This window comes from Thermothelomyces heterothallicus (assembly GCF_042370625.1).
Source record: "Thermothelomyces heterothallicus CBS 202.75 unplaced genomic scaffold P884_scaffold_28, whole genome shotgun sequence".
Lineage (NCBI taxonomy): Eukaryota > Fungi > Ascomycota > Sordariomycetes > Sordariales > Chaetomiaceae > Thermothelomyces > Thermothelomyces heterothallicus.
This window is the reverse complement of record NW_027192589.1, coordinates 372,669-393,014: the sequence shown is the minus strand read 5'-3', so window position 1 is coordinate 393,014 and position 20,346 is coordinate 372,669. Positions and strand designations below refer to the sequence as shown.

Here is a 20,346-nt window from a genome sequence, read left to right as displayed (position 1 = left end):
ATGATGCCATCGCGAAGGTCCTGCAACGTCTCTGCCTTGTGCCGCGTTTCGAATGTGTTGGCCCACTTCAAGAGGGCCGCCTGGGTGAGGGGGCTGTATTGCGCCATGGCTATGGTGTGGTTCGAGAATGCTGTCGCCCACAATGAAAAGCGCTCGTTTGCTTCAACTCCCCGGGGTCGGGGAAAGGAGACGCGAAGAAGGAAAGGACCCTCCAGGCGACGTCGGGAGCTGCTGCGGGCCTGTTCTTATATCACAAGGCCCATGGCGCATCTCTAAAGAAAGTGAACAAGTAGCTCCACGGTGATAAACTAGCTGTGCGATAACTCTTGCCTCAGCCTGGATTCCCGTGTTTCATCATCGCGCGCCGCGTTGTGTTTGTTCGAACTGAAGATGGGCATTGTTCATAGTCCGTTTTCGAGTAGGCCCCACCGCGCCGAGGACAATCCCTGCAGGAAGCCATAGCCCTGTCGAATGGCTGCGGGGGAGATAACAGGGGGCGAGCATGCGGAAGGCCATTATGCATTAACCAGAGCCGCGTCGGCGGACTTCCGTAGCATTAGGGAAATGGCCGGGTGTTATGCGGCTGCTTCACATTAAGTACATGGTGTACTCCATCCTCTGGTTCTTCTGTTTGCCATCTTTTGTGTCGCATTCGGCTTGAAAGATGTTCGACGAGCTACTCATTGGAACAATCGCAGTGTTGGTTCTCCCACGATGTAGCGGCCGGCTCCAGTTGGAAACCACTTTCCAACAACTATCAAAGGGTTGATAGGAACTGAACAGGATCGAAAATACTTTGTACCGAAGATAAGCTCCATTGAATCCTACCTACACTTAACAATTTCCCGGCTGCTGAACCATCCGTGACGCCATGGAAATCACTCTGCTGCTAATCCCACTCTTGCCAGGTGGCAGAAACTAGGAGCTTCTGCCTCCAATAATTCATCGCCAACAAGGCATCTCGTAGCTCGTGGTCGCCATGTCGTTTTGTGTTTGGCCGTTGTGTTTAAGTGTCTTCCTCTCTCTCTCTCTCTCTCTCTCTCTCTCTCTCTCTCTTTTTAAAGCCCGACGCTGCCACCGTTCATCTGGTGGACCTCCTGATCCTCCTCAACAAGCACCTGGTACTGCTTGCCTAGAGCCGAAACTGAATCGATCACTTTCTCTCCAACCTTTGCCGCAAAGCCCCTGCTCTTGTCAGCATATGGCGCCCCGACGGCAAAACACCTGATGGTTCATGGAGGAGGATTGTTGTTGTCGGGAACCTACTTGATGAGAGTGTATTCATGCGTAATGACCCCACCGGCCTCGACAACGGCCTTCTTGGCTTGTTCCACGACCGAGTCGGGCGTCTCAGGCGGATAGGTGACAAGAACCGACTTCTGAATGTCGGCGGCGAAGGCGCCAGAGAGAAGGGTCAGGGTTGCGACGAGGAACGTGAAGAGTCTCATGATGGAGGCTTCACCGATTCTTCTGGCGATTCTGATAGTATTGGCCGACAAAATAGCTGGGAAGCCGTAACGGTTGCGTGCTCGGTTATATCTTCAACGCGGTCGAGTTCAGGAGCCTGGAGTCACAGACGAGATAGTTATAGGGTGGCAAGAGAGCTTTGCTGGGCAAACTTGCGACAGGAGCAGCCCCTCCTCGTTTTAACAAGGGTGTTCTCTTCGGCTCTGGAGCGGTGCCGTGACTGGCCTGCAGCAGGTCGCTGTGCCTAAACGGGCAGCTCAAAACGCCCCACTCCCTGGTCCTTGGTGGCCTGTTGCTTAAAGCAGCAGCGTTGGCAGCTTCCATGGGCAGGTTGGCCCAAGCGCTCTCCAGCAGCTTTGCCCACCAGCCCACCACTGCCCACCAACAACTGGAACATCGGACCATACCTCATTGGGCACTGACCCGGATCCGGCGAGGCAGCGAGCTGCGTGACGACAACAAGCTGCAGCCAGAACCGACGAAAAGAAATCACTTTACATCCCCCAACTTCCGACCCGCGAACCACGGGCGGCACATTTCAGAGCGCCCAGTCGACTCTTTACTTTTTTCCCACAAAGCCTTCGCCATGCCAGCCACAACCGCAGAGACGCTGTCGCTGGTGACGCGCAACGTCTCGGTTGCCCCGCTGGTGCTACTCTCCGTCGTCGACCATTACAACCGCACAGAAGCCTACAAGAGCAAGACGAAGCGGGTCGTTGGTGTGCTGCTTGGGCAGAATGATGGCAAGAATGTGCGCGTGTCGAACAGCTTCGCAGGTGAGAACAGTCCCCGCCCTAGCCACAACCCCTCTGCTCGCCCACTGACTCGAGTCTATCAACTGCACAGTCCCATTCGAGGAGGATGACAAAGACCCTTCGGTCTGGTTCTTGGACCACAACTACGTCGAGTCGATGAACGACATGTTCAAGAAGGTCAATGCGCGCGAGAAGTTAATAGGGTGGTATCATTCGGGGCCGAAGCTGCGGGCCTCGGATCTCGAGATCAACGAGCTCTTCAAGCGATACACGCCCAACCCGCTGCTCGTCATCATTGACGTGCAACCGAAGGAGTCTGGCGTTCCGACGGATGCGTACTTTGCCGTGGAGGAGATTAAGGATGTACGTGCCCCGGTGGCTCCTCTCTCACCTTGACCTCGCTAAACGGGGCGTTTGAACAGGACGGAACCACGACATCCAAGACCTTTGTGCACACGCCGACAATCATTGAGGCCGAGGAGGCAGAGGAGATTGGCGTCGAACACCTGCTTCGCGATATCCGAGATGTAGCCGTGGGCACCCTCTCCACCCGCGTCACCAACCAGCTCCAGTCCTTGCAGGGCCTTCACCTCCGCCTGCGCGACATTCAAGCGTACCTACAGAAAGTCCTGGACGGGCAGCTCCCGGTTAACCATGCGATCCTCGGAAATCTCCAAGACGTGTTCAATCTGCTACCGAACCTCTCCACTCCGAAGCCGGGCGCCTCGGCGAACGGTGCCAAGGGCGACACCGAACTTAACTATGCCATGAGCGTCAAGACCAACGACCAGCTCATGGCTATCTACCTGAGCAGTCTCATCCGGGCGATTACGGCCTTCCATGATCTGATCGAGAACAAGATCCAGAACCGGCAGCAACAGGAGGAGAAGGAGGCGGCCAAGAAGGAGTCCGAGAACGGAGCGAAGGAAGGCAGCCCGGCGGGGAATGGCGAGGCCAAGGAAGGCGGCGGTGACAAGGAGAAAGAGGGGTCTAAGGAGAAGAAGAAATAGCCTAGACAGGCCAGGAGCTGGGGGGGAGGGGAACCTAGGGGCGTGAATGACTGTACGAATTTCTTGCAAGTGCCCCATATGGCTTGGGCACGTTGGTCCATCTTAATGCCATTGGGTTCGGACTGGTGTGTGATGTGATGAAGAATAGAAAAGTGCCTCTTCTAGGGGCCTCGTGAACAGCCGAAAACTGGTCTGTGGACTGCGATGCAGCGCTCACCCAGAAAGTCTTCCCGCAATTGTTCGGCCTTTGCACGTTGATGCGGGCACTCCCCCGCGCGCTCTCACATCTCTGCCAGGATCCCTGCCACCTCCTCCCTCTGCATCGTCTTCTCGATCACATAACTCCCCAGCGCGGTATGCCATCTGTCAGCTAGCACGCAGGCCAGTAAGTGTTTACAGACCGGAATCCCTTCGCCAGCCCCGGCCCCCGTGCCATCCAGGCTCAACCCACCAAACGACCATGTTCCCTCCACTCCTCTTTCCACATGATCCTCGTCATCGGCCAAAGCAGCCCCATGTTCGTTATCGTGACACATCCCCGTATCCCCTTCCACGCCTCGACATCCCCGAGAGCCAGCGCTGTCCCCCTGAACGGAAGCGAACGCGAACGCAGCGCAACTGCAGTGCCACGCGTCAAGCCGCACAATAGACGCGTTCCCGCTGTTCAGGGCCGATCCACACAGCCCGCCCCTGCTGTCCTCGCCGCCGCCGTCCTCGCCTCCGCGCTTCCGCCTCCGTCCCCTCTCGCGAGCCTCCGCCGCAGCCGCCGACTGCACGATGAAGAACGCATACCGCTTCCCGCTCCCCTTCCCCGCCCCAGAAGACCTTCCCGTGCCCTCGCCCTCGCCCTCGCCCTCGCCCTGCACCCTAGCCCGGCGCGGCAAGCCCTCGATTCCTCCCGTCGCGCCACCACCACCACCACCACCACCCGCGTCCGGACCACCGGCCGCGGCTGCGGCTGGTTCCTCTCCAATCCCGGGAACTGTAACTGCTCCACCACCATCGCCGCCGCCGCCGCTGTCGCCGCTGCCGTGGCCCTCGCGCCGCGCGTCGTGCGGGCGCACCACCCCCGCCACGAGCCCCCTCTCGAGCAGGTCCAGCGCCGGCAGGACGAGGCCCGGGAACAGGGCGTGCAGGGTGGTGATGAGGTGGCGGTGGGAGGGCGGGACGCGGCGGAGCGGGTTCTCGTCGCGGCGGCTGCCGCGGCGGCCCGGCTCCCCTGTAGCGGCGTTGACGGCGGTGGCGGCGCCCGGTGGCAGTGATGATGATGATGATGGTGGTGGTGGTGGTGGTGGTGGTGGTGGTGGTGCGAGGGGGATGGCCGAGATGGCGTTGAGGAGGGTGGTGAGGAGGGTTCGGGGCGTGGGGAGCCGCTTGGTGCTATTCGCTTTGTCGGTTGTTATTGTGGGGGGGTTGCTCGCGAGGTTGCTGGGATCTGGCGGAGGTGTCATTGAAATTTCAAGCGATATGGTGCTCTTCTTGGAATTGTAGTTCTCGGCTGTGGTTTTGAGAAGATGAGGATTTGTGTGCGTGAATTAGGATCAATTGATGAAAACGAAGTCGTCCTTATTAGGCAGCGATGCCCTGGCGCACCGTGGCAATTACCAACCTGAAATACCTATTTACGATGTAGATTCGTGGACATGGACATAAGTTACAGCTTACAATACATTGCGTTCTCGTCGGAGATGACACAAGCTCGGTTTTTATACCCACTCCTTGGGGTTCTGCAACACCTCAACCAGCCGCGCCTCCCTGCTCTTCGGCTCCGGCTCGTGCATGTACTTCCAGCTCGCGGTCAGGGGCAAGCTCATCAGGATGCTCTCCACCCTCGCGCCGGGCGTATTCAGGCCAAAGGCGGTCCCCCGGTCATGCACCAGGTTGAACTCGACATATCGGCCTCGGCGGATCTGCTGCCACTCCTTCTCCTGCTCCGTGAACGCCATGTCCTTGCGCCTGTTCACGATGGGGATGTATGTCGGCACGAAGGACTCGAGCGCGTCGCGGACGAAGGCGAACAGGTTCTCCTTGTCCGAGACCGTCTCGTCGAGGTCGTCAAAGAAGATGCCGCCGACGCCCCGCGCCTCGCCGCGGTGCTTGTTGTAGAAGTACTCGTCGCACCACTTCTTGAACCGCGGATAGTAGTCCTTGTTGTGCTTGTCGCATACCTCCTTCAGCGACCTGTGGAACTGCACGGCGTCCTCGTCGAAGAGGTAGCACGGCGTCAGGTCGCAACCGCCGCCAAACCACCAGGCGCCCGGCGAGCCGTCCGGGTTGGCCGTCTCAAAGTATCGGTAATTAAGGTGAACCGTCGGCGCCATGGGATTCTTGGGGTGTACGATCATGCTGAGCCCGGCAGCGAAGAACTCGAGGCTGTCGGGGATGTTGTTCTCGTCCGCAATGTTCTTGTGGTTCGCCCGCATTTTCAGGATGGCCGGCTTAGGCAGCGTGCCGTATACGACACTGACTCCGACGCCGGCCTTCTCAAAGACTCTGCCGTCCTGAAGCACACAAGTGATGCCGCCGCCGCCCTCCTTGCGCTGCCACTCGTCTACCCGGAACGACGTCCCGTCCACCTCTTCCAGCGCCCGCACGATCGCTCTCTGCTGCTCCTTCACGAACTTCTCCATGCGGAGGCGCATGGGCGAGACATCCGAGACGCCCTGCTCGGCCTTCAATCGTTGGTCGCGCTCGGCGAGGGTCGCGGTGTCCATCTTCAGCGGCTCGTTGATGGTCTGCGCGCAAGACGTAGGTCAGCGAACCGAACCGCGTGAAGGGGCACGCATTGGCGTCACCACTCGACCATGCGCCAAGAAGCATACCATCTTGTACGTGAGAGACGCCGTGGCGAACAGTCCAACAGCGGCCCAGCCCAAGTACCTCCCCAGCGAGGTGGATGTTTGATCGGAAGCTCCGGCGCCTGACGAGCTCGACAAGGCCCTGCGGGAAATCGGACTGATGTTGACGGCCCGCGTACTGCTCAATTGACTGCGTGCTTTGCACTGCGCCCAGAGACGGAGCGCTGGCCGTCGGGAGGTCATCGCGAGTGGTTTTATGGTGTGTGCTTGCGTAGGGCGGCGACGAAGCGTGACAAGCTCGGAAGTGGTGGAACGATCAGGCGATTCTCAGCGCAGACATGAGGCCACTTTCCAGATGCAGCAATTGAAAAAAGTCGGCGCACGCCGAGGGAGCCCGAGGAGATGCGTCTACGACCCGAAAGTTCCACTCACCGAAAAGGCTTGCCCGGCTTGGCTGCTCTCCCTGTTAGAATCGGATGGGTCGTGGAATCCAGAACTCCGGAAGACCATGGATGTGTGTGACAACTGGGCGCGGGCGCGGATCGGAAGCTTCTGCCGGCGCCGAACGTGTCTAGGGGATCGGATTCGGCCTGGATGTGACCACTCGAGCAAGGCCCCCACGCCACCGGTGCTCCCCGACCCCGCGAACTGCCCCTTGCAGTAGCACAGGCGGGGCGCCGCTTGACACCTCCATCAGGTTATTGTCTCCATCAGAGTGACCAGACAAATGAGACAAACGGGAAATAGTTATACTTCCCAGAAGCTTTACCGGTTCGCGGAGGATCATCGAGCCCGAGACAAGTCTATTTCAAATTGCGGTGCTCACAGTGGCTGTTTCAACAGTGCTTTTTGTTTAGTCCGCGCACTCCCGTCGTTGCTGAGCTCAAGAAGACGCACAGTGCACAAGCCCAACAATAAGGGGCACCGGACCGTAGAGTACGTACGTACCTACGTATGTGCAACACAGGTGCTGTTGGTACCTGAGTGTTCTGGAATGACGGAGGACGTCAGTCGCAGTCATCTGCCGAAGCTGATAATTACCAAAATTCTGTTGTGTATGATAAATGGGACGCAGATGAGAGGCAGCTGAGCAAGAGCAAAGTAGCGAGCACCTGCCCTGCAAGACCATGTGAACATACCGTCTGATTCACCAAGGCTGCCTCGGCGCTAATCCTAAAACAGTTGGGTGTGCGCTCCATCCCCATTTTTAGTCATCGGGTCAGCCCCGCCTCCGCCAGCGTGCTGTACAGCCTGACCCCGAGCGTTTATCAAGGCGCCAGCCTACGCAACCTTGCCCGACGTCAACCTTCTTACCTCTAACAATCCACCCCTCTTCTACTTTCCCACAAAAACGTACGTCGGAAAGCCATCCCACATCCATCAGAGCTGCGCTCGTTTGTCTTTCGTCTCGCTGAAGAACGGCGTCGCTGACATTCTATACGCTTGTTACTTCAGTTATCGCTGATACCCGATCTTCCGCTGGCATCCCTTAATCCATCGATCCATTACCCTCACAACCGCCAAAATGCGCAGCAAGTTCAAAGACGAGCACCCCTTCGAGAAGCGCAAGGCTGAGGCCGAGCGCATCCGCCAGAAGTACTCTGACCGCATTCCTGTACGTCACCTTTCGCTATCAGGCGGTGAAGCGACTGCCCGAGAGCGGCAAGTCTTGGGGCAACCCCGCCGGAGCCCCGTCGCGCTCACCGTCCGGCCACACAAACAGCATCCGGAGCGTCGCTGACACGGTCGCCATCTAGGTCATCTGCGAAAAGGTCGAGAAGAGCGACATCGCGACCATTGACAAGAAGAAGTACCTGGTACCAGCAGACCTCACCGTCGGCCAGTTCGTCTACGTCATCCGCAAGCGGATCAAGCTCTCCCCGGAGAAGGCCATCTTCATCTTCGTCGACGAGGTGCTGCCACCGACGGCCGCGCTGATGAGCAGCATCTACGAGGAGCACAAGGATGAGGACGGGTGAGTTGCCTACCGACTCAGCCGGCCACGCCCGCCTGCCTGCCGGCCTGACTGCTGCCTCCGGCACATGACACCCAATCTGACAAATCTGCACTTAGGTTCCTTTACATCACCTACTCGGGCGAGAACACTTTTGGCAGCCTCGAGACCGCCTGAGCAGGTGGGATTCTTCGACCTCGTCCTTACATTTCCTAGATTCGTTCGCGGCGTTTTCGGTTATTGATTTGGAACGACTCAAGAGACTAGGGTTCGCTTGGGAGAGGACGGACTGGGTTATGATGCACAGCGTCTTTTGCTGGGATCGTCTTGCAGTAGCTTCTTGAGCCTCCGATGACGTCAGGGAAGGGGAAGGCGCATGCCACGGCGGCGGCAGGTTAGCCGGCGATCGAACACGACGAGAATGGTTCTCTGCCAGAGACCACGAACAGGGTCGGTGCCAGCCTCTATATTATCACGCCAGGAACGACGGTTTCCCGCTCCCGTCCTAGAACGTCCTGATTGCCCGCCGTTGAATCTCAGCCCGCGACGGCGGCTTTGGTCAAATCCCTGACTGGGAGTGGGTCATAAACCGGATCAGGACCGGCCGGGCATTGTGTGGAGATATGCGGCCACCTACCGGGCAAAGCCGGAAGCCGGGCTACGCAATTGTCATAATCACCTACCTCAGCAATACACACGTCGCTATGCAATTAGGAACTTGTATTGCGTTTGATGATGTGTGCGCTTAGCCCCCTATACCCCTCGAGCATGCCCCTTCAGAGCAAAGTGTTTGTCGTTGATTTTCCGGAGCTTGGTGATCACTCTTGTGCCCGACATGCCTTGCCTCCTTGCAGATTTCTCCCACATTGCTGGTGACATTGGTTAGACAGAACTACGTGACCGAGGTGCTTTCAGAACCAAGGAGTTTTCAACCCTCGGCTATGCAACGCCATCAAGATCCGCTGTGATGCAAGATGTAAGTTTTGTGGACATGACGCTTCGTTCCTGTTCTTGTTAGCAAGAAAATGACGAGGAGAGGAGTCATGCATCTAACTGGCCAAGAAGAAGCAGAGTATCAAAAAAAAAAAAAAAAAATTCACAATAGCTTTAGTGGTCGAGCTTCTCCGTCCCCAAGCGGCCTGAACGCCATCCAGATATAAAGCATATCGTGTTGATGCCTAAACTCGGACGTGAAACGAGCCCTCTGTCGCAATGATGTAAGCGTACAGGATGACAACTGATGTGCATAGTAACAACAACAACAACAACAACGCAACATCCTTTTCTTCCCCCTCTCGGGCCCCCCTCCCACTTCCATTTGCTTTTTCTCTCTCGAACAGATCCACCTAGCATCTGGCTCATCCCCCCCCCTTCCGTCCATTCATGATGAACTCATCCTTCCGTATTGTATGTATCTTGAAGCCTTCCCTCCACCCTTCTTCTCCACCTTTTGTCCATCGCTTCATTCTTCCATTAACACAACAACTGTGCGGAGAAAGCAGAGGAGCTCGTTGAGCATCCTCCTTTCATCTCCCAGAAGCCACGGGGAAAAGTTAAAAGCTAGGGCCCCATAATAAGCAAGCTGCGTGCTGAAATACAAAAAGAACCGATGACACCGTAGGCAGCTGGGAGAGCAGGCCAAGAAGGAATGAGCAAACACCGTTGTTCGCAAAATAAGAAATAGTAACAGAACTTCAATCACTTCGGGGAAGTTCGCGTCCAAGGCTGCAGAAATGAAGCCGAGCTGCCTCGCAGACACGGTGACGACGGGTGAAATGGAATTGATTATCTGAAGTGTGCGGTGACGGGGTATGGCATGATAAGGCGAGTGTCGAGGGGTATGGGTATATGCACAGTTCGGGGTCCAGATATGCTCTCTTCGCACAGCCACAGAGTAGTCCCAAAAAAATAAAAAAATAAAAAAGGCAGGCAACACGGACGAGACGCACGGCAAAAGAAGGAGTAAACATTGTTCGAGCAAAACGACCTTCAAATGCATGACACCAATCGAGAACGGATTTGGTTTTGACCCCCACCATTCACCCAAAACAAAAACAAATCCGATTCCGAACAAAAACAATGTCCAAGCCGAACAGCAGCGGTATTAGAGTTCCAGATCCTGACGCCGAGATAACACCATAGGAATAGTAGGCCGGAGGCGAAGAGGAAGCAGCGTTCCAAGATCCTTGGCCTCGGGAGGCCAGGATAGTCCCGGAAAAGCAACCAAGGTAAAGTCGTTCCCTCGTCCGGTGTCATTTGAACACCCCGGACGCAGTGGGTCGCTTCTGCTTTGCCTGGCTATCGCCGCAGCCAAGGTCGACTCAGAAGCATTGCGCCACTGGTCCCTCGAGAAACATGTCATCGGCCGCCAAGATGATAGGGCGAGCACCCTTGCTATACTGGATTGTTCCCAGTCTTGTGCCGCTTCGGCATTCGGGGAGTAGGCGGTTTTCCTCCCTTGATCTGAACCCCATTGAGCTGCGGCGTCCCAACCTGCCCAGGCGTTGGGGCTGACGCGGGCGTGTCTTCCTCAGCCTTCACGGTCGACGGTCTCCTTCGCTTATTGCTGTTCTGCGCCGGAGAGGTGTTTGCGCTTGGTCCACTGGAGCTGGTGCCTTGCTGGCTCGCCTGCAACTGCATCATCGGCGCAGACATCTGCGCTGGGGCCGGGCTACCCGAAACATGGGGAGAGCCGGGCAACATGGCATTGGCCATGGCAGGGCTGGCGCCAACTCCTTGAAATTGGCCGAATCCGGGAGTCCTTGGTCCACCTTGGGACATGGGCTGGCCGTTCATGGATTGTGCCTGCGCCGAGGCGTTGATCTGGTTGAGGTATTGATCAAGCGCAGCATAGGGCGCCAATCCAGGGTGAGCATGGTAGTAGCCAAAAAGGGGTCCCATCTGGCCCATTATTTCAACCATCTGTGACGGGTCAGTGCCATATCAACGAGATAGGAGCCCAGGGGCCCCGGGGGAGGGAGAGGGGGGGATGTACTTCAAGAAACTGATAGACGGCCTCCGTGATTCCCATGTTGCTCTTCACGACGGAATGGGGAAGCTCAATATCGGGAGGCGGCCCAGGCGGGGCCTTAGCCGGCTTCGGTTTGCCCTTCTTGCTCATCTCAGGAGACTGCTTTGGATCTTGTGCATTGAGATTGCGCCATTCCTTGACCCAATTGTGCGACGGTCTGGCAGCTTGGATTACTAGTCGCCTTGAGACATACTCCTCGTGTCCGGTCGTCTCAAACTCGAAGATATCGAACTTCTGCTCGCTGTCGAAATGGACTCGGAGAGTGCCAGTTGCGACGAGCTGTCCCAAGCATGTTAACGAACAATTCCCAACGATCGAAATCGAGAAACTTACGTGAGCGCCATCCTCAAACCAGTAAACCAGGCTGGTCTTGTCGTTCCATATCATGTGACAGTCATTGGGCATGATTCTGTCTATTGTCCCCTTGTCCATGATTAACTGCATCGACTTGACTCCGCTGTCGAAATGCGTGTGGAAGTACCGGGGGATGGCGGGATACGCAATCTCGTAATGCTTCTGTTGGGTTTGGTCATCACCGTCCCTGATGAGGATCGAATGCTTGAAGACGCCCTTTGGAGAGAAGAACATCTTGACGAAGTTATGCCAGTACTCCAAGTCATCCCTGCCCTTCGATCCCTAGCACAAGGTTAGTGGGGGGATTAGTCCGGTTGATGGAGGGCCCTGACATACCGGAAAGCCGTTGAGATGCTCGCTGAACTGCATCAGCTTTAGCAAGTACATGCCCCTTAGGTTCCTCTGCTGCTGCGCAAGGTTCGCCATGTTGGCGGCATGTTGTTGCTGCTGGTGCACTTGGGCTTGCATCTGGGCGACCAGCTGCGCCTGGTGTTGTGGTTGAGTAGTTTGGGGTGTCTGTGGTGGAACCTGAGTTTGCTGCTGAGGGTTTGGCTGCGGTGTCTGTCCCGGAGGGCCTGGAGTCGGGGCTGGTGTGCTTGCTCCCGGGCCGGGTTGTCCGGGCTGAGGTTGTTGCTGCTGTGGCTGGCCCGGTGGAGGCGGCTGCTGCTGAGGTTGCTGCGGTTGCTGCTGCTGCTGCTGCTGAGGCTGTCCTTGCCCTTGTTGCTGGGCCTGCTGGGCTTGTGCTGCCTGCTGCGCCGCCTGTTGTTGGGCCTGTTGCTGTTGTTGCTGCTGTTGTTGTTGTTGTTGTTGTTGCTGCTGTTGCTGCTGCTGCTGCTGTTGCTGTTGTTGTTGCTGCTGTTGCTGCTGCTGAGCTTGTTGCGCTTGCTGGGCATGTTGCGCTTGCTGTGCCTGAATAGCAGCAATCTGGGCCTGCTGGAGGTTTATGTGTTGCGGGTTCATCTGGTGTTGGTTCGGGTTCCCACCTTGCTGTCCCATCTGCATTTGCTGCCTCTGTTGCTGCTGAAGGGCGATCTGTTGAGCGAGCATGTTGGTCTGTACGCTTTCGTTAGCACAACGCTCGCAAGCCAAACCTACGCATTTTTGCCACAAATCAGGTGGAATGCGGCTGAGGCTGTCTTACGTTCATAGGTTGACCCTGTTGCTGTTGAGCTAGCTGTGCCTGTTGAAGGTGGAAGGGGGGAGCTACCGGCATCCTCCTGCTCATTGCCGCCATATGAGCAGCCTGGGCGGGGCTCATTTGACTCATAGGCACGCCCATCTGGGCAGATCCCAGGTTCTGATAGACGGCATGCTGAGCTATCAGCGCCGCTCTCGCTTGTTGCTGCTGTTGCAACGCTTGTAGCCTCTGCTGTTGCTGCATCTGCTGTGCTGCCGGGCTGTTTGCCGCATCTAGAATCTCACAATTAGCGCATCGCTCCGTAGCGTCGCGGGTGAGGTGCGGCGAGACATACACATTTGATTCATCTGGGGATGATGGAACATTTGTTGAACCTGTGCCGGATTCAGGTGTTGCATCGCGGCATGGGCATTCGGGTTCCCCGGTGGCATGCCCCCCATCAGAGTGGCGGCATTCATCTGGGGACCCGGGCCCGATACGCCCATATGTCCAACCAGCTGGTGTGGCATCGCGCCCGCAGTCGTGCCAGGCTGGCTTGGGTTGTGCGCCATGCTCGGAGCCATAGGGTGGCCCGGAGGCGCGCCGGGGTGTTGCTGCATCCCGGCGGGATGCGGCGAAAAGCCTGGTCCCATACTAGCCATCATCTCCAAAGCTGCCGTTTTATCCACCGAGTGGAAGCCAATCCGAGATCCTCTGCTCTATCTATTGCATGCGAAACCAGACGCGGGTCGATGTGCTGCTGATGGTGTGCGGATTGTCGGAATGAGATGGGGTGCGCGTGGGCGAGCGCAATGGTCGCGTCGTCGTCAAGATGCGTTGAATAGCCACGAGAGGTAAACCGAATGAGCGATTGCGACTGTGGCGCGGATGTGTTGGTCGGCGTCGCGGGTGGTGATGAGGATGACCCGGCCGCGATCATGCGATACTCCCAGCGGGACGATGAGGAAAGAAATGGAGATGGATGCAAATAACGCTGCTGCGATGAGGAAAAGAGAGCGATTGCGCGATATTGTTATGCAGCCATGTAGTCCGCCAGATGCGTTGGGCGGACGTTTGGGCGAGATCGACGGCTGCGGCAACGACGTGTCGCGGTGGGAGGTGGATTGTGGAGTTTGGCAGACGGGGGGTTGGGATTGGCAAGATTGAGTTAGGACCCAAGACGGGGAGAACGAGCGACTGGGTCGCGGGTGCAGAAGGGTCGCCTGCTTGAAAATTGGGGTGGCTCCCGTTCTCCAGCAAAGGAACATCAGAAACTTCAAACCCACTTTGGCTGGGTGCCAAGCATGAAAGCAATGCTCTCGGTGAGTACAACAGAGGACCAAAAAACGCAAGAGTCAATCGCTTTGAAAAGCGATCTCGAAATTCCCTTCCTCAAATCAATGACTTGACATGCCAGGGGGGCGTTCGAAATGAGAAACCTTGAGCGCTGCGTCGGACAATCGGGGAGGCTTGGCGGGGGAAGTGGTCACTTGGGGGCTCGGAAGCAGTTTTTTGAGACGAGCCTGTAGGCGCAGTTGACGTCCTGGGTCCGTGCCACCTTCAGCATCACGCTTCAAGCCGCACAACGGGTCCATTGTAATCCATAATCCATACACCAAGTTGCTGGTGCGCCTGAACTGAGCGGCTACGAAGAAATCGGCCTCTGTACATCTCGCAGAGGAGGAAAAACACGTTGCATCTCTGTGCAGATAGCCTATTTACTCTTACACCAGAAGCTTTGTCGCGACTCTTGAAATCCGATATCGAGTCTCCAGTGTATGGAATACTTTCCGTACGATGTGCTCGTTCTTCCACTTATCCAATCCACAAAGTTTGGGGACACACTACTGACCGATTGGTCAGATTTCTGAGACGTTCTTCTCCCGTTTCCGAATGACTGGATTTCTGCGCCAATATCCCGGCTTGGTACGGAGCAATGTTCCATATCACGTGATTACCAATCCAGAATTTTCCTTATCGGCTATCGTGGAGCTGGGCGCAGAGTATTTCAACGACGCGGCGCGAACAGGTAGGAAATTCTTCTCTCTTGCCCATCACCTCCTCGACGGTTTTCCGGTCGAACTCGCTCGTCGACCCTCCAACGAGCTTGGCCGTTGGAAAGGGTCTTTAGTGTCCAGATTGAGATGTGCACTTTATGTGTTTCTATTTCCATTTCCTCGTCGAACGAGTGAATTTGGACTGGATGCTTGCGAGGTTGGTTCAGCTCGAGCTTCGCCGAGCATTGATGCAACATACAACGACTGGAGCATGAAAGGTAAGCAAAGCTTTTCTTCCGCCCCCCCTCCCCTTCCCTTTTACCTCCTTGACCGCGCATCGCGGGCTCCCGCCGTTGAATGATGACATGCAACGCATCTTCTTTTCCCATCTGAATCGACCATGAACGAAGCCATTTTCGGGCTTCCCCTGCGGGAGGAGCCTGTTACTTGCCAGTAATTCTGTCTGACTACGGCGGAAGACATTTCTCGATGTTTTCCCTTGGGTGGTGGAGCTTGATGCCGTCTCTGTCTCCACTGTCATTCTGAGTTTTTGCAAAATTGATCGCTGACCCGGCAACAGTCGAATCTTCCAGAGCAGGTCTCTTCGAGCATAAAGCGTTGCCCGCCTGCCCGACGTGTGAACTCGGGGCATGATCTCAATCTTACTAACCTCCAGCAGGTTTTCAGAAACTGATTGTCAGGTCAGTACCCATTTCTCTCACTACTCCCACTTCTCCATATGATGAAATTTTCCCATACATTCGCAGTTTCCACTCGAGTCCCACCAGAGCCTATCTCGGGACAGATGAGGGCGAATACCTTCCTTGGATGTCTGATTGGACATCAATCGCCATGTTGTTGACGCTTTATTGCAACCGGCCAGCGGCTAACATGGTGTCTCAGGGTTTACATACAACTCGGCGTAAAGACACTAGCCGTCGCGGTTTACGGCAGCTTGGACAAACGTCGCAATGAGTAACAGTAGTAGTACAATAATAGACGGTTCTTTTAGTTCAGACGCTTCCTTGATCGGGGCCTTGGGTCTTGTTTAATTGCCGTAAGCCGTTCCATCATGCCAGTTAGTAAAATAAGGTCGTTCAAAGCTTCCTTGGGACGGCCGAGAACTTACCCTGATACGTTATGCCAGCCTGTTTGAGACACTCTTCGTGAAATGTTGTCATCGACCGGTTTGCCTTTGCCATGTCTCCGGGGGTACAAACATGCAGATTGGATAGCTGTGTTCTATTGCTTTCGCTCCAGATAATGGGGGGCAGATCGTCGTTACCCCCCAATCAGGGAGATAGATATGTCCAATACAATATATACAGAGAGAGCCTTCCTTTATCCTAAGGAGAACACCGTTGTATATTTCTTACCATCCGCCATCCGTGGTTCCACTTGTCTTCTCTGGCCTTTCTTCCAGTAGCTCGCCAACTCCCCGAAGGCGTCCTTTGACCACCCGACGACTTGGCCTACATTGAAAGCATACCAACGCCAAACATACAAATAACAGGCAAACGAAACTTTGAACCTAGCATAGCACCCCAGATCTCCCGGGTATCATAACACATGTACCTTCCTTCACGCTGCTCTTTCTTCCCCCCCGCTCTTTGCCCCTCCGCCTGCCGAACTACCCGGCCCCAGCACCAGACCCAGACTCGGCCCACGAGGATGGGACGAGCGTGGGTGGCGGCGGCTGCACGCCCGTCGAGCCGCCCCGCTTGGTCGCCCTCCCGCCGACCATTCCCCTCCTGTTTCTCCCGGTGCGGCCCCTGCCCAGCCAGTTAAGCTTAAGCAGCTTGTTCAGCTCCTCAATCTTCCTGTTGGCCTCGTCAGAGTCGTCGGCCCGGCCGACCGCGGCGGCTCCGGCTCCGCTTTGGCCGGCTACCACGAGGGGCGTCACCCCGACCGATGCCAAAACGCTCATGCACTGCAGCATGCGGCCGACCATGTCGGTGACCTGCTTGGAGTCCTCAACGTTCTGGTCGCGGAGGCTGCTGGCGCCGTGGCTAGTGGTGGTCGTGTTGGACATGGTGGTCGTGAGAGCCAGGTTAAGCGTGGAACTGGCGGCGGCGCTGATCGTGTTGTGCTGGAGGCTGCTCGGCGTGAAGGGCCGCAGCGGGTGAGCGGCGCTGTCGCTGCCGAAGGAGACATTGCTGATGGCGCGGCTGCGGTTGCCGCTGCCGGAACTGTCGCCAAAGGGATTGCTGCCGGTGCTATTATAGCTCGCGACGGACGGGTCGAGAGAGGTGGCTGTTCCGGGGCGGTATTGGCCGAGGGTGGTGGGAAGGCTGGTCGAAGCGTGCGGTTCCAATCCAGAGAGCTGTTGGTTGATGCTCTGGTTGTGGTGGCCCGGGGAGGGAATTGGGAGGGGCGGCGAAGCGAGAGCCATGGAAGCGAGAGACTGGGGTAGGAACTCGAGTGAGAGGCGGGAGAACATGGCTTTAAGGGTCTCGTAACGCGGAAGGATGACGACGTCGCGAAATGCAAGGAGAACGAACCGGCGAACTTCGAGGACCGAAGAAGCCGGGGCAACAGTGACACTCTGACTGCGGCCGGGTTTTTGAGAACCGGAGGAGGCATCGGCTGACGAGGTGGTTACTGGAACGCCACCCCAGAAATCACGGGCCTGCTCGGGTGACATGAGGGAACCGTGACCCGAGAACTCGAGATCCAACGGCAAGAACACAGCCTGCATGTAGGGCAGGATGCTGGTGAAAGTGAAGATCCACAGCTCGACAAGGGCTGGGATCAGTTTTTCCTCGGGAGTCTGGCGGAGGGTCTGATCGAGACTGGAGAAACCAGTTACCAACAGATCCCTCAAGTCGTCCACGATGATATTGGGGCTGCGTCGGGCTATGCAATACTGGATATGCATCGTGACTACGCGGTTCAGGTCCTCGACCGGCAAACGGAGGTCCTCAGCCTCGAAGACGACGAGCAGCTTGGCCTTCAGAAAGGGCCATGCATCATCGTGGGTCATGTTGTTGAGCCCGTACTTGTGGCTGTCAAACGGCTCGTTGAGATAGAGCGCCGAAGCCTGAGCGGCCGAGCCTGAAGTGACGCTGCTAGAGCCGGGCCACTCGCTTGTGACGCCGGAAGTCGAGACATCGTCGAATCCGGACGACTTGTCCTCCTTCCTCTTCTCCCGAAAAGCGCGCCCTCCGTGGCGCAGATCGAGGGCGGACTTGAAGCTTGTGCTGTTCGGAACTGGGCTCTGAGGCAAGCTGAAGCTGTAAAGACTGCTTGGGGCACTGGGGTCCGTCGGCCGCGAGTTGCTCATGGCAGAGGAGAGGGGCAGGTGATGGTCATCCTTGAGCTTGTGCTTCTGCCGCGATAAGAAGTGATGCTTCTTCTCTTTCTCCTTGCCCTCCTTCTCCGGCGCCATGTCGGCGGGCCGTATCGTCGCGGCTGACGAGTTGGAAAAGTTGTAGAATGACTGGGATGTGGAATCCAGGCTGGTGGTGCTAAAGTTCCCCCGCTGCAGGTTCGCCAACGCGTGCCCGACCTTTCCGGGGCTGGGAAGCGGCTTCTCCTTGTTTTCGCTTCGGCTGCTGCCGATCTTGACCGGCCGCGAAAAGAGTTTGACCTTGGACTTTTCTGGTTTCTGAGGCTTCTCGGACGCGGGAGGCGGCGGTGGAGGGGGAGGAGGCATCGACTGCGTGGGTACTCCGGGGGACGCTTGGGTGGATCTGGGAAAGACGAGATTGGCGGCGGTTGCAGCCGCAAGAGTGTGGTTGCCCGCAAGGCCGTTGTGATAAGTCTGACCGCCGAACGCATTATCCCGAGGCACGCTTGCCTCGGTCAGGCTCAGTATCGGCGGGTTCAGGGTCACCGACCCGGCGCTCCCACGCTTGTTTGGCGGTGCGTCATCGGCCTCATCCGGCGCCGCCGTTTGTGATCGTTGACGAGCGTGAGCCCCCTGCTGCACCTGCTGTTGCGCCTGCTGTTGCTGGTTCTGGTGCTGCATCACGGCCGCCTGGGCAGCGATCTGACTAGCCGTCATGTCTCGATGCGGCGCCGGGGCGCGTTTCGGGGATTGATTTCCAAGACCGACGTGCGAGAGGTTGGAAATGCTTGTCGATGGCAGGGTTGGTTCGAACAGGCCGGCGTTCTGCGAATGCTTGCGCGAGTGGCTGAAACCCCTGCTAGAGGAGGTGGGTGTGACCGGGGACGAGGTACCTGCCGGCGGCAGAGTAAGCGGAGACGGTCCGTTGCGCGGAAGCGTGTCGCTAGGGGATTGCGGCCCCGTGACGGAGCGGGCGGCGGAGACGGCGGTCGACACTGTCGGAACGGTCGGACGCGACACGGTTTGGGGATTGGTAGCGCTGTTGTTGCTTCCGGAGCCGAGGTTGGTAGAGCTCGGAATCGGGGACGGGCCCTGGGGATTGCGCGTCTTGGGGACATTCAGCGGCGGCGGCTCATCAGCCGATACCGAGCCCTGCCGAGTCTGGGTCGCGCGCGAGAGATCGGCCGCGCTTGCCGAGTTGCTGGCGGGCAGGGGCGAGAAGCTCCCTGGAGCCCTCGGCGGGGGTCTTGAAGGTTGCATGGGCAGTGATGGGGTCTTGATGTCAGGGCGGAGGAGTAGACGTATCACATTTTGGCTTTGATCGCATTCGGCGCTTTTGCGACAAGACTAAAACTGCTCAGGAATTCATGCTGCAAAGCGGTAGTGCAGTTGCCTGTGCTCCGGAGCGTCGAAAGAGAAAACGATCTTTTAATATCTGCTCGTCGGAATAGGTTGCTGCGTGTCAATTTCTTGGGAAGGCGGGAACATCTTTTTCGTTTTTTTTTTGGGGGGGGGGGGGGGGGGGGGGGGGGGGGGAAGGGGGGGGGGTTGGAGCGTGAGGTATTACGTACATACATACATACGTACATACACATACATAGTGTACAGTACCTACGGTGTCCATACACAGCACTTGCACTGGTATGACACATGCCGCGAAATACGCAGCAGTTGTTCCCGTAGTGCGCGTGGTGCGGCTTATTTGTGCGCCCCTATCCTACACTGTACTGTAGTAAGCACTAGCGTTAAAAGTTAAGTGTATCCGTGCCAGCCACTGCCCTGTTGAGGCACCAGGGAGGGGCAGCCCGACCCCGCAGCCTGCCAAATTCTCGGCGGGGCATCATTCAATTCCATCCTACGACCTTCAGCATATAAGCGTTGACCTTTGCAACTCGAAGCGCTCGCAAGCAATTCGAGAGAGCGATCCCGATGAAAGTGCCCCTCTCTCCATCCCGCTGAACAATTTTCTCTCCCAGCCACACCAACGTTGCCTCAGCCGACCGAGAAGATTCCCTTCCAAACCCGCCCAAAACGATATCGACGATGGCGCACCAGCAGCCGACCCTCTCCGTGACCTACACGTCGACTACGAATGAGGACTTCGACGTCCGCCTCCCGGTCACGGCACCCGCCGACAGCACGACGGTCGAGTCCAAAGCGAAATATCTCTCTGAGCTCCGCCAATCAGTGACATCCCTTCAGGACCGTATCAACAAGGAGCTCACTGCGCGCATGGAGGAAGACAAGGCGCGGGAGGCGAGCAGTGCGGTCGGCAACGGAACCAAGGTCGTCGACGACGAGAAGGAGGAGGAGAATTACGGAGAAGAAGCGCAGGAGGAGGAATAAACAGCCGAGGATGGCTTGCCGAGGCTCAACAGAGGACAAAATCATCCCGATTCATCCGATTTGGGGGGGGGGTGCGCCCGGTGCTACTATAACAACCCCTTGGATATCAACCCCTTGGATATCAACCCCTTGGATATCAACCCCTTGGATATCAACCCCTTGGATATCAACCCCTTGGATATCAACCTCTTGGATATCAACCCCTTGGATATCAACCCCTTGGATATC

At 57.0% G+C, this 20,346-nt stretch overlaps 9 protein-coding genes across 9 annotated transcripts; 4 read left to right on the top strand and 5 right to left on the bottom strand.

The window, feature by feature from the left end:
• Window positions 1-1,058: 1,058 nt before the first annotated feature.
• Window positions 1,059-1,448, bottom strand: P884DRAFT_302682 (uncharacterized protein; the record flags this gene model as incomplete). The annotated part of the gene is made up of 2 exons (XM_069444965.1): window positions 1,059-1,185; window positions 1,267-1,448. 2 exons carry the CDS (start codon window positions 1,446-1,448, stop codon window positions 1,059-1,061), a joined length of 309 nt encoding a protein of 102 aa, XP_069294520.1.
• Window positions 1,449-2,053: 605 nt separating this feature from the next.
• Window positions 2,054-3,416, top strand: P884DRAFT_250234 (maintenance of mitochondrial structure and function-domain-containing protein; the record flags this gene model as incomplete). Its single annotated transcript, XM_069440636.1, has 3 exons — window positions 2,054-2,243; window positions 2,314-2,585; window positions 2,645-3,416. 3 exons carry the CDS (start codon window positions 2,054-2,056, stop codon window positions 3,230-3,232), a joined length of 1,050 nt encoding a protein of 349 aa, XP_069294519.1. The 3' UTR covers window positions 3,233-3,416.
• Window positions 3,417-3,513: 97 nt separating this feature from the next.
• Window positions 3,514-4,830, bottom strand: P884DRAFT_315091 (uncharacterized protein; the record flags this gene model as incomplete). Its single annotated transcript, XM_069445254.1, has 2 exons — window positions 4,233-4,830; window positions 3,514-4,184 (listed from the first exon to the last, which is right to left on the bottom strand). Exons 1-2 carry the CDS (start codon window positions 4,681-4,683, stop codon window positions 3,514-3,516), a joined length of 1,122 nt encoding a protein of 373 aa, XP_069294518.1. The 5' UTR covers window positions 4,684-4,830.
• On the bottom strand, window positions 4,492-6,701 carry P884DRAFT_230702 (Coproporphyrinogen III oxidase-like protein). The gene is made up of 2 exons (XM_069439797.1): window positions 6,055-6,701; window positions 4,492-5,967 (listed from the first exon to the last, which is right to left on the bottom strand). Exons 1-2 carry the CDS (start codon window positions 6,271-6,273, stop codon window positions 4,939-4,941), a joined length of 1,248 nt encoding a protein of 415 aa, XP_069294517.1. The 5' UTR covers window positions 6,274-6,701; the 3' UTR covers window positions 4,492-4,938.
• An 854-nt stretch (window positions 6,702-7,555) lies between these two features.
• Window positions 7,556-8,161, top strand: P884DRAFT_272507 (autophagy protein Atg8 ubiquitin like protein; the record flags this gene model as incomplete). The annotated part of the gene is made up of 3 exons (XM_069442531.1): window positions 7,556-7,645; window positions 7,788-8,005; window positions 8,104-8,161. The coding sequence occupies 3 exons, from the start codon at window positions 7,556-7,558 to the stop codon at window positions 8,159-8,161; spliced, it is 366 nt and encodes a 121-aa protein (XP_069294516.1).
• A 2,019-nt stretch (window positions 8,162-10,180) lies between these two features.
• P884DRAFT_72802 (LIM-domain binding protein-domain-containing protein) lies at window positions 10,181-13,232 on the bottom strand. Its single transcript, XM_069446051.1, has 6 exons — window positions 12,842-13,232; window positions 12,511-12,779; window positions 11,706-12,422; window positions 11,349-11,651; window positions 10,980-11,294; window positions 10,181-10,906 (listed from the first exon to the last, which is right to left on the bottom strand). Exons 1-6 carry the CDS (start codon window positions 13,149-13,151, stop codon window positions 10,379-10,381), a joined length of 2,442 nt encoding a protein of 813 aa, XP_069294515.1. The 5' UTR covers window positions 13,152-13,232; the 3' UTR covers window positions 10,181-10,378.
• Window positions 13,233-14,320: 1,088 nt separating this feature from the next.
• P884DRAFT_72758 (uncharacterized protein) lies at window positions 14,321-15,786 on the top strand. The gene is made up of 2 exons (XM_069446050.1): window positions 14,321-14,761; window positions 15,163-15,786. The coding sequence occupies exons 1-2, from the start codon at window positions 14,380-14,382 to the stop codon at window positions 15,456-15,458; spliced, it is 678 nt and encodes a 225-aa protein (XP_069294514.1). The 5' UTR covers window positions 14,321-14,379; the 3' UTR covers window positions 15,459-15,786.
• Window positions 15,723-19,032, bottom strand: P884DRAFT_250223 (HbrB-like-domain-containing protein; the record flags this gene model as incomplete). Its single annotated transcript, XM_069440635.1, has 1 exon — window positions 15,723-19,032. One exon carries the CDS (start codon window positions 19,030-19,032, stop codon window positions 16,114-16,116), a length of 2,919 nt encoding a protein of 972 aa, XP_069294513.1. The 3' UTR covers window positions 15,723-16,113.
• A 615-nt stretch (window positions 19,033-19,647) lies between these two features.
• On the top strand, window positions 19,648-20,295 carry P884DRAFT_263928 (EKC/KEOPS complex, subunit Gon7). The gene has a single exon (XM_069441802.1). It carries the CDS (start codon window positions 19,816-19,818, stop codon window positions 20,116-20,118), a length of 303 nt encoding a protein of 100 aa, XP_069294512.1. The 5' UTR covers window positions 19,648-19,815; the 3' UTR covers window positions 20,119-20,295.
• The last annotated feature ends 51 nt before the right edge of the window (window positions 20,296-20,346 follow it).